The following is a 16378-nucleotide window of genomic DNA, read 5'->3' as shown; positions in this document are numbered from 1 at the left end:
AATTTCAAGTCAATATGTATGAAATTAAAATCATCCCTAATTATGACTCCATAATCAGCTCAAATCTCAATATCGGTGTAAAGATTCTCACTAATTTTATGAATTTTATTTAATGATCTGTAACAAATTCTAACTAAGATATTTTCCCTTGATATCCACTAACAGAAACCCTATCTACTGCATATAGTTTCCTCTTCACGCTGAACTGATCCCACAAGTTCAACCAGCTAACTTGTTCCTCCTTACATATTAATTCCAGCTTTTCATTTATCCCTTGTGGCCCACTAAGCATTTCATCTCTACACTTAACTTTTCGCAGTGTCTCTGATACAATTAATTCATGGACTTTAAATGCTTTTATCAACGCAATGCACTTATTAATGAGTTCCTCTTACTTACTCTTCCTTATACTGTTAGCTCCTATATGCAAAACAAAAGTTTCATCGTTGCCAGTCCCCTTCATTATATCTCTTACATTTTAATTATGTTTTCCACCTACGCCCAAGGGCAAGATAATCTAACTATTTTCTTCCCTTTTACCCCAAAATATTATTCTATTCAAATGCCATATCAAGAAATCACCTGTAACTATAACCTCTTTAATTTCATAATCCATGTCCTTCTGTATTCTATTGCATTCCCTCCATGCAATAGTTCTTCTCCTACATAAGATTAGGGCTGAAATCTGTTGTTCAATAGAATAGGGTCTATACAATTAAGTTCATTACTTTTAACTATAATACTACCCTCCTGGATGACATCGCTAATCTTAGTTGGTGTTTCTCTTGCAAGTAAAAGCAAAGCTTAAGTTCCTCTGAAAGTCCTAATGTCATTTTTCACAGTTTATACATCTCTTATCACTTTTCTCAGCTTTAGTTAAGGTAGCCTCCAACTTTTCTTTCAGCCTGCGAAATCTACATATAAATTGTTCATCCTCACTACTAGCTTCCTCAAAGCCACGCATCGGTACAAAGTTCTCAAATAAAACCCAATCATTGCACATATCACACCTAACTAACTGGTAACACTTAACCCCCGAACTAGTCTTAACTATTGTATTATATGTAAATTAAAATAAAAACTTGATACTATTATTGAATACTTTTTGTTAACACTGTTAAGCCTAAGTTTGATAGTAAGCTAGTTTTTGACTTATTTATCGAATAAAATATTGTATTTAATTTCTCTAATTGCAAGCTAAATTATAACTCAATTTTGACCAAAATTGAGAGGTTTTTAACCAAATACTTTTGTACATGCAGTCCATACTTAGAAGAAAATTGACACCTAAGTTCAGGTTATAAAGATCTATCTCCGCCTTAATTTTGAATAAAAACTCCATAAAAGTTAAATATGTATTTCTATAAAGAAAAGTTTCTGTACTTTCGATGCAAAGAAAAAGGGAAGAATTTCAAGAAAAATCGGATTTTTTTCTCTCATGTATTTCTTAATAAATTGCCTTGAAATTTGGTATGTGAAGTAAGGGTCTAGAAGAACATATCAGCTAAAAGTATGTAGTAGTTTGTATTGCCACAGTCCGAGTTGCAGAAAGTGAAAAATCGCGAAACACTTGCTTCCGTTAATAGCACACAACTTGTTTTGGCTGCACGACACACTACCATGTAATTTAATTGTTATATGTTAATTAATGTCTATGCTGTTATGTAGGATTAATACAAATGCCATTCCTACATTTAGTTCCGTTTTTGAAAAGTTTTTCTTTATCTTATTGTTTGTATTTTTAAAGCAGAGTGTCAATAAACACATGAAGTCTGTATTTATAATAAGGTCTAAATATAATGAGGTTCCAAATAAAACAAATATTGTTTATTTATTATTGGCTAGTGATTTCTGTTTAACCTTATTCTTAAGGTTTTTAAGGGAACACCAAATTTCTGTTAAAAAAACAACAACTTCAAAGTGGAATGACAGCATCGTTTACACTAGAAGTATGATTTTCTTTTAAAAATATAACTACCAATAATTAATAGTTACAAAAGTGGCTAATCCATTTGTAACTATGTCACCTCAGTAAAAATTGTTCTCACTACTGGTTTTATTTTTGAGTAATTATGTAATAATAAAAAAGAAGCATAAGAAAGATGAAAAAACTCAAGCTTCTAGTTATGTTATTTACAGACATTCCCAGAACTTGCGACTAAGCAGGAATGCCAATCAATGGCGCAAAAGTTTTCCTTACATCAAATCCGGACCTCATTCTCAGCAATGATATACTAAAGAAAACACCACGTGAGGTAGAGGTGTATACTATAATATTAATAAAGCTCCAATCGACCCATTTGCCATTTCACTTGCCTTATCTAATATCTGCAAAGATAGATGAGTTTTATTGATAGATATTCTGTTTTTAAGATAATGTACAGTCAGTTGGAAAGGAGAGATGGAAGCTTTCGCTCTAGGTTATAATAAAAGCTAAGGTAAAAATAACAGCTTAAAGGTTTAGTCAGTCTCTCTACCTATCTTCAACGTCTTTTTTGTCGCTGTAACTAATACTTTCCCTGTGATCACGTCACTTTCGTTTCATTCAGATCGAAGGTTGTCCAAGTTTAGATCGCTGAAGAAAAACAAATAGTCTAATGTGCCAAATCTTTGCTTGGATCGATGCCAGATCTACTGTCTTTCATTTAATTGATTAGTGGTTGGTCGCATAAAGTATTTTTGCAAAATATATACAAATTTGTCTTTAAAATAAGACATTCAATGTTAAATAATTTAACATGTTTATGTTTTAATGAACAAAAGTTATTTCCTTTTTAATCTCATGTATTTGTAATACAGTTAATAGCTGTACGATTAGAAGGTTTAGGCCCAGCATAAGATAAGTGGATAGGGCGCTCGTCTCATAATATAAGGGTCGTGGGTTTGAATTCCCGTCACACCAAATATGTTTGTTTTTTCAGCCTTGTCGAGGTGTTATAATTTGATGGTCAATCCTACTATTCGTTAGTAAAAGAATAGCCCAAGAGTTACTGGTGGATGGTAATAACTAACTGCCTTCCCTTTAATCTAACGCAGATAGCCCTCGTATAACTTTGAACGAAATTCAAAATAAACAAACCTAACTGAATTTTAAACATTTATTTGAAAAGAACAGCAACATTAAGAAATATCCACATATTCATGGTAGTACTTTAAGAAATTTCACATGATAGAAACCATCGATGAATTTTACTAACACGGATCGTAAGGTGCGAATATCGGATAAAAAACACAAATATTTTTTTTGCAATAAAGGAATAAAATAGAAAGATCGTAAAATCTGAGTCAACGTATGCTTTAGGTCCTTTGTATTCGCAACCAAGATTTGACATTTTATTTTATTTTTCATACTGATTTGTTATGTGTTTGTTCACTTCTACATCGTGAATATTTGTTTTCTTGAGTGTATCTGCTTGCTTCTCGTATTTAGTACATTGGTTTAATGATTTCTTCATTTTCATTACCCGTCAGCGTTCTTGTTTTCCTATAGTTTGTGTCAGCCCTGTAATTAAAAGGTAGTAAACAGAACACGTTTACCCATTCTTTCTGGTATTTGCTGAAGATATGTTGCTTTTGAAACTAATGACTTGTTCCGGTAGTAATTACAACTTTCTTACATTAATGCAATTCAAACATGTACTACATAGCTTTGGAATTTACTAATTACGTTCATCTTGAAAAGAAAAACTAATGAAACCTTTTATTTGCTGTAAACCTTTGGCTTTAATGGACGGCTTTTGCCTATTTCTAAATTGGAACGACATTTCGGTTTCAATACTGAAGCCATTAAACTTCCTTCATTTGCTAACATATTTTAATTATGTTCAAATGTAATTTCTTCGATAAGCACGTATTTTATTCTTTTAAAGTTATGCTTAATAGATAATAATTGGCTAATTGAATACAATGCCCAGAAGTGCAAGGCATCATTAGTTTTATAATTTAAAAACATATAATATCGATTTGATATGAAAAAAAATCATTTTCCTTTGTTTGAAAGGGCTTTTAAAATTGTAAACAAGTAACCTGCAATTTTATAAAACTAGAAAGTGCGACGTTTGTAGCAGAAGTTATTATTTGCACCACGACAAGCATTTATTTTTCCCAAATGGAACTGGCCACATTGTCTAAATGTAATTGATGAATGTTTTTCAAACAGTAGCTTTTTATTACAATTTTGTTCATGTAGCTAACTAAATTTAAACCCGAAATGTAAAATGTAAAGCTTCCTAGATCAATAGCTTACTTAACTCTAATTATATCCAGTCTCCATTTCTATTGGTATCAGTTTTAAGGTTTCAACTTAGCATTTTACAACAATTCTTGAACAATGCTGCAACTCGTAAAGTGAACAAAGTTATACAATATTTAGAAGTCTAATTAGAACAGTCTAATTAGCAATTTTGACAGAATCCGGCACAATTTCATGAGTCTGTTGGATATACAAACTCTCTAAGTATTACTAGATTATTAAACGATTTGTTTGTTTGTTTTTGAATTTCGCACAAAGCTACTCGAGGGCTATCTGTGCTAGCCGTCCCTAATTTAGCAGTGTAAGACAAGAGGGAAGGCAGCTAGTCATCACCACCCACCGCCAACTCTTGGGCTACTCTTTTACCAACGAATAGCGGGATTGACCGTCACATTATAACGCCCTCACGGCTAAATAGGTGAGCATGTTTGGCGCGACGGGGATGCGAACCCACGACCCTCGGATTACGAGTTGCACGCCTTAACGTGCTTGGCCATGCCGGGCCACATTATTAGACGAAAAATATAATATATTCATATAAAATCTCTTTGTATATTCGTGGTGGGACCCATAAAATAGTTTGGTATTTTGAACTCATATGTTAGATATAATAGTTTTATGTATATACATATGTCTTTGAGTAATAGATGGCAATATTTTACAGTCACAAAAATGGGTTCACAACTCTATATTTCAATGTCAAAGAGTATTAAAGACCACATATACCTCCTGGTGGGTATATGTATATTACAAATATTAAATTGAAATTAATTATAGGTCCATTGTTTTAAAGACGCAAGTAATTAAAATCACTAAAGTTTGTAAATATTAGCAAAATCGAATATTTGGTTTTTTCAATTAAAGAAATCTATATTAGTTAATTCATATAAGAGCGACTGTTCAAAAATTTATATCTACAATTGTATTAATTGAATATTTTACCAATCACTGACTTGTCATTTTGTTTCAAAACAAAAAAAGAAAACTTAGCTTCAAACATCAAATCCATGTAAATACAAGTTGGAAACCAATTTGAACTACGACTGGACATTTCCAAGAACCTTCTCGGTTTCATTAAAAATTATTTAATTAAGACAATTTCCCGTTTACCTTAATAGTTTTAACTATTTTATTAGACGAATTATTATATAGTATAATTTTGAGACCATTCGTTCGTTTTTCAATAAAATACAAGATACCTTTCGGTAATCTCAGAACAAGCTGATGGTATTTGAAATTTACCTGTTGTTCGATCGATAACAAAGAACCCTTGACCATTTCCAGCTGTAATATTAAAAGTTAGCCCGTCTTGAGAGTTCACATCTTGATCGAAAGCATTCAGTCGAATCACTGTAGTTCCTGGATCTGCACGTTCCACTACGGAGGGGTAATAGATAGGTTCGTCAGTGAGAGGTACATTGTCATTTTCATCCAGAACCTCTATGTAGACATCTAATCTGGTCTGAAGAGAGAAAGCTCCTTTGTTTTGAGCATATACTGATAGCCAATAGTAAGATTGTTCTTCACGATCTAGAGGAGTCTTGGTCCAAATATTTCCTAAATAAAACAAAAGTATGTATGTAGTCAGTATTCAACATTATATCTAGGTGTACAATGTATTAAAAAATCAGAATATGTGATAAGTACAGATGCAGCTTTGACAATCTACCTGTAAAAATATATTCATATAAAGAATCACTCATTTCCCAAGGAATTGGACCTATAAACAATTCTAGCTGAAACAGAAAAGGTAATTTGCAAAACACACTTTCACTAAAGAGCGTCATTTTGTATACTTCACATTTTGTTCCTTCAAATGTTTCGTTTGTTTGTTTTGTATGATACCCGTTTGTTATTAATATGAAACTTTGTAGAAGGGGAAACGAAACAGAGATTGTGATAAAAATTACTGATAAGCAGAAAAAGTTTAAAATGAGGTAAAGACGAGAAAGATGGGAAATACGAGAAATTAGCTAAGCAAGAAGTTCAGAAACAAATTAATATTACATAAAACAAAATACGTAGATGGGTTCAAACGAGTAAAAGAACTTAATATCTGAAAAGTGGTTGTTTCAGATATTCTCATAAAGGCTACTGAACAAATATCTGTTCTAACCGTCCCAAGTTTTGAACTGAGAAGACTAACTAGAAATAAGACAACCAACCAAAACATCACAAACAATCAAGATATCACAAACACCTCTTGTGCTTAGAAATAGTGCCAGAGGAATAGTGAGATATGATTTTTACTCTTGTAACTTAACCTCGCCCCTAAAATTCGTAGTACAGTTTTGTCTTTTGCCTACTCTGGATGCTAAATGAACCTGTAAATTCATAGTTCAGTATATTTAGTCATCGGACTACTATCAGGATAAAAAGGACAAGAAATGAAGAAACTAACTGAAAACCTTTTATGCAGCTTTGTGATTAACTACAAATGAAAAAAAAATACTAGGATTTATGTGCTCATATACAAACAAAAGCGTATTTTAGTTGTCCTTTAGTGTAAATAACTTCTAACGATATTTTACTCTCGAACTTGCTTGATGTGATATTCAAACTATAACCTCAATATGTTGCGTCGCTTTAGAAAACAAGATTAATCTTAATTATAAAACTATCAACTTTCTTCTTCACAACTAGTACAGATGGCCTACTGCGTGTAATATGCAATGTGACATTACAGAATTTCTCAAACTTCCCAATGCGTTTGAATGCATCATAACACTATGATTACATTAACAAGTGGATGTAGCATGCTCTCCTAGTATGTTAGAACATTCAATCACTAATTTAGAATAGTTTATAAAGTTTTAGCAGAAGATGAATGTGCTTGAACATCTAGGTGGATGTATATCAGTTTGTTTCTCTCTCACTGTTATCTCCGACTTCGTTTGATGATGACGAAATGGTACTGATCACAGAAATGTGTAAGGTTGTCCAACGAGTATGGTGTGGATTGTAATACATTATTGTACACCTTTGACTTTGTGTTGTTTCTAACTTATTTAATTTATGTACAAGTATTGTATCTTACGATATTTGTTAACACGTATTTTTTACACCACATATTAACTTCAATTGAATAGTGATTACAGGCCAAGTAACTTCACTGAAAGATGGGTTTGTTCACGTTGAACTGAAGCTGTCTCAAAGTATCTAATTATTACTTTCATCGCTGGTCAGTAACTGAAGCTATCTCAAAGTATCTAATTATTACTTTCATCGCTGGTCAGTAACTGAAGCTATCTCAAAGTATCTAATTAACATTATTACTTTCATCGCTGGTCAGTAACTGAAGCTATCTCAAAGTATCTAATTAACATTATTACTTTCATCGCTGGTCAGTAACTGAAGCTATCTCAAAGTATCACATTATTACTTTCATCGCTGGTCAGTAACTGAAGCTATCTCAAAGTATCTAATTAACATTATTACTTTCATCGCTGGTCAGTAACTGAAGCTATCTCAAAGTATCTAATTAACATTATTACTTTCATCGCTGGTCAGTAACTGAAGCTATCTCAAAGTATCTAATTAACATTATTACTTTCATCGCTGGTCAGTAACTGAAGCTATCTCAAAGTATCACATTATTACTTTCATCGCTGGTCAGTAACTGAAGCTATCTCAAAGTATCACATTATTACTTTCATCGCTGGTCAGTAACTGAAGCTATCTCAAAGTATCACATTATTACTTTCATCGCTGGTCAGTAACTGAAGCTATGTCAAAGTATCACATTATTACTTTCATCGCTGGTCAGTAACTGAAGCTATCTCAAAGTATCTAATTAACATTATTACTTTCATCGCTGGTCAGTAACTGAAGCTATCTCAAAGTATCTAATTAACATTATTACTTTCATCGCTGGTCAGTAACTGAAGCTATCTCAAAGTATCACATTATTACTTTCATCGCTGGTCAGTAACTGAAGCTATCTCAAAGTATCACATTATTACTTTCATCGCTGGTCAGTAACTGAAGCTATCTCAAAGTATCACATTACTTTCATCGCACATTATTACTTTCATCGCTGGTCAGTAACTGAAGCTATCTCAAAGTATCTAATTAACATTATTACTTTCATCGCTGGTGAGTAACTGAAGCTATCTCAAAGTATCACATTATTACTTTCATCGCTGGTCAGTAACTGAAGCTATCTCAAAGTATCTAATTAACATTATTACTTTCATCGCTGGTCAGTAACTGAAGCTATCTCAAAGTATCACATTATTACTTTCATCGCTGGTCAGTAATTTGTATTTTGTTTCTCATCAATGAAATTTTACTTCTAGTACACACGATACAAATTACAGATGAAGTGTCATAAAAAGTTAAAAATATGTCGTCTTTTAAGGATAAATAAAATGCGAATATATATATACACGTTTTTTATGCAGACTGTTAAAGGAAGTATTGTATTCAACGTTTACTAAAACTTTACAGCTAAATGTAATGTAAAACACAAACAAGAAAGAAGTAGTACACTACCTTTAGCCTAAACTTGGGAATCTATACACAAATTAACTCTAGAATTAATCATGTCAGATGCCTAAACGCATTTTTCTAAATCGTGTATGCACCAAAAAGTCTGTGGGTTCATATTTTGTTAGTGTTTATAATAACGTATGTAGTAGAAACATAACATACAAAGAAAAATGTCTTCAACACTACATATATTCCTACTAATTACTATCGACTTCCCCAATAGATTTTTTCCAGGAAAATGAATAATTTTTTTTTGTCAGTTCCTCATACACATTCAAAGTTCTAACAGGTAATTTTTGTTCATATTATGCAATATGCAGACTTCACTAGTAGTGAATGGTATACAAGTTAGTAAATAAATATGTTTCATGAAAATGGAAGTGGCTATTTATAAAAACGGACTTGTTCACAAGGAGCTAGCTTTGTAAGTGTACTCAATCAAATAAAAATTTTGGGACTAAAATATTTTATTAAATTAAAATTACTAAGCTTTTACGCATGTCGTATCATTAGTTGCTAAGTTATGACTTGATTTCGTCGTAAATGAAAACGTTCTCTGTTTTTATCACTAGAAAATTCAGTTATGTGACATTACAGTAACGTAATTTATTTATTTTATAATTTTCTTGCAAAAACTGCACTAGAGGTATCTGTGCGTATTCATACCTAATTCTGAACTGTCAGATCAGAAGAGAATCAGCCATTTAATCAACATATCCATCGCCAATTAAAGTTAATATTTAGGCTACTCTTGTTTGAACTTATAATGAAATTTCACCTTTTTCTTTTAGCTCACTTATTTCTGTAACTGCGGAGTGCGTTTTTTTGCGACAAAGCGAACCAAAGAAAAAAATCAATAGATTTATAGTCCTGGCACGTTCAACCTATTGAAGTAAAATGTTCATAATCTGTGTTTGTTTCTTTTGAGGGCCCGGCATGACTAAGCGTGTTAAGGTGTTCGCCTCGTAATCTGAGGGTCGCGGGTTCGCATCCCCGCCAAACATGCTCACCCTATCAGCCATGAGGGCGTTATAATGTGACGATCAATCCCATTATTCGTTGGTAAAAGAGTAGCCCAAGAGTTGGCGGTGGGTGGTTGATGACTAGCTGCCTTCCCTCTAGTCTTACACTGCTAAATTAGGGACGGCTAGCACAGATAGTCCTCGAGTAGCTTTGTGTGAAATTCAAAAAACAAACAAAACAAACAATTGGTTTCTTTTGAGAGCTTTTTTGTTTTGTTTTTACATAGACTATTGTACACATATAAGTATGTTGTATCACATCATATACATATTAGAAAATTCTTTGATCTTATGTTTTCTTAAGATTAGCAGATGTAGTGCACAGAATGTTTACATTTACTTAATTTTAAAGAATCGATATTAAGAGAAACGCAATTCATTTTCTTTAGCTTCAAGATACAAAACCACATTTACTGCTCTAATTTGAAAATTTATCGAAGAATTAATATAAAAAAAACTTTAAGTGAAAACTAATTGAAATAAAATATTTGACATAGAAATACTTGAGAAAAAATGAAATAAGGGTAAAAGGCACAGCCTTGTAATATTTGTGAAAAGATTACAAAAGATAACTAAATACAAATGTGTGTGTGTTTGTTTTATAAGAAAGTTACAATAAACTATTTTCTGTGTCTACCGTGAGGAATCAGATTCCTCAAGGCTAAAGGAAAGGCAGCAAGTCATCACTAACCTCCGCCAACTCTTGGGCTACTCTTTTACCAACGAATAGTGGGATTGACCGTCACATTATAATGCCCCCACGGCTGAAAGGGCGAGTATGTTTGGTGCGACGGGGATTCAAATCCGTGACCCTCAGATTACTAGGCGAACACCTTAACCCACCTGAACATGCCGGGCCAACAAAATAAGAAAATACGTTTTAACTTTAAGAAAACAATGACATTTTCTGAGGTACGGAAACAACATACTTATTTCATAGTTTTTTGGCAGTCAAACACCTGAGCGATAACCGAAAGTTTGGAGAAAATATATACTTCTTTACGGTAAGAATCGACGAACGAGTTTCATAACGTTGGAGTAATAGTATTAATTAACTTGAAATAAAAGTAAGACAAACTATTAATTTACTTTTTCGATTACTTGCAAATGACTGGAACATAAAAACATTATTTATGGAATTAGCCCAAACAATTTAGTTTTAGTGCCCCTTTATATTTAGTTGTTCTGGTAAAGCAACCAGTTAAAGTAAGAAGGAAAGTTATCAGGTATTGTTCTTAACACAAGATTATATCGTTATAATTCTCTTTAAACTAACAGTTTTTGAAATATTTAATTAAACTGATTTTGCGACACCTATTTGATAAAATAAGAGGTAACCACTTGCGTTGCAATTAATTGAGTATTTGTTAATTAATTGTTTGTTCTTTGAATTTCGCGCAAAGCTACACGAGGGCTATCTGCACTAGTCGTTCTTGCTTTTGCAGTATAAGACTAGAGGGAAGGCAACTAGTCATCACTACCCACCGCCAACTCTTGGGTTACTCTTTTATCAACGAATAGTGGGATTGACATTATAATGCCCCCACGGCTGAAAGGTCGAGCACGTTTAGTGTGATGGGGATTCGAACTCGCGACCTTCAGATTACGAGTCGAGCGCCTGAAACACCTGGACACGCCAGGCCAGTTTTTAATATACACTACATTTATTCGCAGACCACCGTTAGACTAGAGGGTGAAGGTGAATCAACACTGTATGTCTACTATATATATATATTTATTGGGACATAATATTTTGAACTGTATATCCACTATATATATATTTATTAGAACATGATATTTTGAATACCTTTATCTGTATTGTTCTTCAACTTGAATGTATGAAGTTTACAATTTTATCTCCAAGTTGGGAAAACCTCTCCGATCCACATGCTAGCTTTAATAGGAATTTAGCCGTGCTCCAGACTTTGTAAATAACTCAGTATAGATCCTAAAACAGTATATCAACACCAAAACATAGTAGATGTTCGTTAAACGCAATGGTTCTTACATTTAGTTTTGTTACCACGACGCACTTTTGGTCAAACAGGGATTCTGGTGTGTTACTTATTCACTTGTAACAAAACCAATTTTCTAAAGTATAATATATTACTAGTAATGTTTCAGGGCAAAGCCGAAACCTTTTAGGCGCTTTAAGCCTGTCAAAGCATACTTTTCCATAAAAGGCCATAAACTAAACAACCGCCATGGAATGAAACGAGACCAATAGAGCGTTAGTGACTGATGGCTACACGCGCATTCAGGCTTATCAATGATAAGACTTCCATCATGACTAACCGAAATGATTACTTTATGATAACTAGACTTCTAAATAAACAGATAAATTTCCATTTCAGAGAGTCTATTTTTCTCTCCTTTAAAGAGCGTTTAATTCGGAATAGCACTAATGCAAAGAGTACCGTTTCAGTTAACAACATAAGATAGTAGCTTTCGTCTTTAATACAACCTCCATTACAAACTCAATCTAATCACATTGATATACCTGTTAACAATACGACCGTTCTACGAGTCGACGAGTGTACTGAGGATTTTGATTAATGCCGAAGTAATACAAGAACAGATGGTTATAAACAAGAGTCGATAAATATTCATATCAGGTTTCTATACTCTGATCATGCATATTTATTGGTAACTATTTAAAAAGACTCAATTTTATCGAATCTTACATTTGTTAAAGCTTTGTATATATATCTTTGTAATAAGTCGATACTTATTAGGTTCAATATATTTGTAAACATCCACTGATAGCTCGATGAATTAAAAAAAAATCTACTTTCACTTAACGATAACATTAGGTAGACTATAATAGTAAAACAGAATATATTTTCCAAATGAAATAATGATAAAATGAAACAAGTCAATTCATTTGATAATTAACACCCTTTTAGCCATATTTATTAAGGGTTCTCATGTTAATAACACTGGATATCAGCAAACTGATCATAACAATATTTCAATAGTAAAAAAAAGCTTTCCTTCCAATTCCTAAACCGACTTTTGTATTTTCTAGTTTTCTTTTAGCTAATCGTCCTATAAAAAATTATCATACTTGACTGAGATTCGTCTGTTCAATGTAAATATACAATGTGTCTTAATAATGTTTAATCTCATGAACCTGAACAATTAAGCATAAAAGGTGGATTGCACAACATTTCTAAGATGGCCTTGAACTGGTGTCAAAAATATTTAACATTCAATTCCATTTTTCAAAATATCCGAGCTTTAAGTTATATAGCATATATCCTTCATTTACATCAGATACTCCTGACCTATGAGTGCAACTGTATAAACATTGTCCCTCGCTGGTAGAGCGGTAGGTCTACGGATTTACAAGGCTAAAATCAGAGGTTCGATTCTCGTCGGTGGACTCAGCAGACAGCCCAATGTGGATTTGGTATAAGAAAACGCACGCATAAAAATTTGTTTTCGTATAATCAGTGTACATGATTATCAACCATCCAACAACACTATCTCAATACATTTCTCTTCTTTCTTCAGGCATCAATAAATTTAATACTTAATGTTGGATTCGAAAGTGAAAGAAGTATTTTGTTATACACTGTTTGGAAATGTAAATTATAAAACATTGTAATCAATTACGGAATCAGGATTAGGAAAGTCCACTTCTCTATTTTTATATCGAACAAGCTGTAGCTCATTTTTCTGTCTGCGTAAGAAATGGATTTGTTGATGAAAGTGAAAGGAACTCGGCGTGTGGTTATCACACATTTATCATATTCTGAACAAAGTGTATATGCTGCTTGGGAACGTTATTCTTCACAGCTAGGCTAAATCACACAGCAAAGACCTCGAGCTGCCCATAAAACCATTTTTAAAAGGAAATCGAGTTACCTTCATTCATAAACCTCTGTAATTTCATAACTATCTAGATTTACGTTACATGTGTGTAGTTCACTAGATTTATTTTATTTGACACAACACGTTCCTTTCAAATCCACCTCTATTCCCTCATTATTCCATAGTTTTGTCTATAAACAGTTAAAAATTCAGATGATTGAGTTTTAAAATAATTATATTGGTTTCTGTCCACGGAGGTCTTCATTGTACAGGCAAAAAGAGTTCTAAATATTTAAGTTTTTTGTTTTGTTTTATTGGTATATCATTTGGATTTTTAAAACTGTTTCGTATTTTACTTCCTATATGTCTACAATATTTTAATAAACTTCAATTTAACTCTGGTATATGATAACTAAAATGATGAAAAAACGATTTTAATGTTAGGTGTGGTCAAACTAGGTTATAGTCGGTAGTTCGTAAGAGTCTTGTTTGTTTGTTTGTTTTGAAATTTCGCCAAAGCTACTCGAGGGTTATCTGTGCTAGCCGTCCCTAATTTAGCAGTGTAAGACTAGAAGGAAGGCAACTAGTCATCACCACCCACCGCCAACTCTTGGGCTACTCTTTTACCAACGAATAGTGGGATTGACCGTCACATTATAACGCCCCCACGGCTGGGAGAGCGAGCATGTTTGGCGCGACTCGGGCGCGAACCCGCGACCCTCAGATTACGAAGCGCACGCCTTAACGCGCTAGGCCATGCCAGGCCTAAGAGTCTTGTTAAGACAAGTTATTTTCTCAAATAATTTAAACTACTCCAAACCAAAACAAATAACTAAAACATTTATAAAAATAATAATAAATTTTAATGCTTAAAGATTAATGTTTACAATGTATAATAACCTAAAAATTAACGGTTTTACTAAAAGTTGAATATTTTTAATGCTTAACTTGTTTGTTTGTTTTTTTTAATTTCGCACAAAGCTACTCGAGGGTTATCTGTGCTAGCCGTACCTTATTTAGCAGTGTAAGACTAGAGGGAAGGCAGCTAGTCATCACCACCCATCGCCAAGTCTCGGGCTACTCTTTTACCAACGAATAGTGGGATTGACCGTCACATTTTAACGCCCCACGGCTAAAAGTGGCGAGCATGTTTGGCGCGATGGAGATGCGAACCCGCGATCCTCAGATTAAGAGTCGAACGCCTTAACACCCTTGGCCATGCCGGGTCTTTAATGCTTAAAACATCTATCAAACCTGATAGTTTCTTACTGAAAGAAACGTTTCACTCATTATTATAAGAAAACTAAAAAATACCTGAAAACAAATATGATGGTTAGTATGATGCGGATGGAGTTAGTAATGGAGGAATTTAGACGTTTTGTGTTTGTTTGTTCTTCTAGTAGTGAGTCTGTTATTACTCAGGGTATTAAGAGTGAATTTGTTAATATTCTACTCCATGACATTTATTTAGCATCATAGTTAGTTTTGCGACCATTTGTGGTTGAAGTAAGACCTACTTGGCCAAGTAAGGGTGTATTATTATTATTATGAAACGATTTGGCTGGGGTAAAAGTGGTTGCTCAACTTAAAAGTGTTAGCAAGCCGATCATTGATTCATCTTGGGATGATGTTGTTGTTCAGAGAATCGACGCGTGTTTCCGTCATGTGCTGTGACTCGAGCTCAGGATAAGAAATTAATTCAAAAATAAATGATAAACGCGTGTTGAGAGAACGATATTATAGATTTACTGCAGATATTGTTTGGATCCAACGGCGATCTTGTGAATAATTCTCCTACTGACAATTTTTCAGTAAGTGACAATGATGGATATGAAGGATCTGGTTCACCTGATAAAGTTCCATTTGCCAGCAGTAACCTGATCAAGCAAGAAAAGGATTCGCAGAACCTTTCACCATCTAAATAAGCACTCTCAATAGATGAACTAGAGATAGTTCCAAATTTTTATTTTTTCCATAAATAGTTTGCTTATGAGGATATGGAGACCACCAGATGTTTAAGCTTTGGAGGTCTGGGCTATGGTTTACCAAATTGTTCTTCCCAAAACATATCGTTATGAAATATTGAGAGTTCCCCTTAAACTTCCCATAGGAGTTCATTCAGATGTAAAAAAGACACGTGACAACATTATGAGACATTTTTGTCCAAAAATTATGCAAGATGTCCCTTCATTCATTCATTCACCACTCGATTCCATCAAGGAACATAGGGTCGCAATCGCTTGCAGATTCTTCAACAGGTATTTAAGTGAGTAGGTTGTTAGCCCACTGCACCGAGCCGTCTCAAATTTAGTAGTGTAAGACTAGAGGGAAGGCAGCTAGTCATCACCACCCACCGCCAATTCTTGGGCTACTCTTTTACCAACTAATAGTGGGATTGACCATCACATTATAACGCCCCCACGGCTGAAAACCTAACCAGAAATTTCCTTTGCTTCTTTTCCAAAAGATATAACATTTGTGTTGTGACACTTTCACGTGTTTTGTAATTTTATGATCATTAACTTATTTTTATGGATTGTATTATACACAGTCATGGTTATTGAAGTTGTATATTTAATTGAATATGTATTGTTACAACCGTCAAAAGTGGACTAAAACGTGCCACCCTTGCAAACGTTAATAATTTGCTATATCTTTTATTAGTTAGCAGAAAAATATGTGAAACTATATTTTTACAACGCACTGTTCAAATATGATCTGAAATCATAATTTTAACACTGGCTTTTGTAAATAGCTGAACTTTTCATAATTTTAGTTAAATTTTATCTTAAAAAAT

General features: G+C 33.3%; 1 protein-coding gene across 1 annotated transcript in view; it reads right to left on the bottom strand.

The window, feature by feature from the left end:
- The window catches only part of LOC143236349 (fat-like cadherin-related tumor suppressor homolog), a 296736-nt gene that overhangs the window by 115000 nt on the left and 165358 nt on the right, over positions 1 to 16378 (bottom strand). Inside the window, exon 3 of the mRNA XM_076474622.1 lies at positions 5495 to 5809. Within this exon, the coding sequence (XP_076330737.1) occupies positions 5495 to 5809 (315 nt within the window). The remainder of the gene's footprint in view (positions 1 to 5494; positions 5810 to 16378) is intronic.

This window comes from Tachypleus tridentatus, chromosome 13 (assembly GCF_004210375.1).
Source record: "Tachypleus tridentatus isolate NWPU-2018 chromosome 13, ASM421037v1, whole genome shotgun sequence".
NCBI lineage: Eukaryota > Metazoa > Arthropoda > Merostomata > Xiphosura > Limulidae > Tachypleus > Tachypleus tridentatus.
Note: the sequence above shows the minus strand (reverse complement) of the source record. Positions and strands in the feature narration are given on the sequence as shown.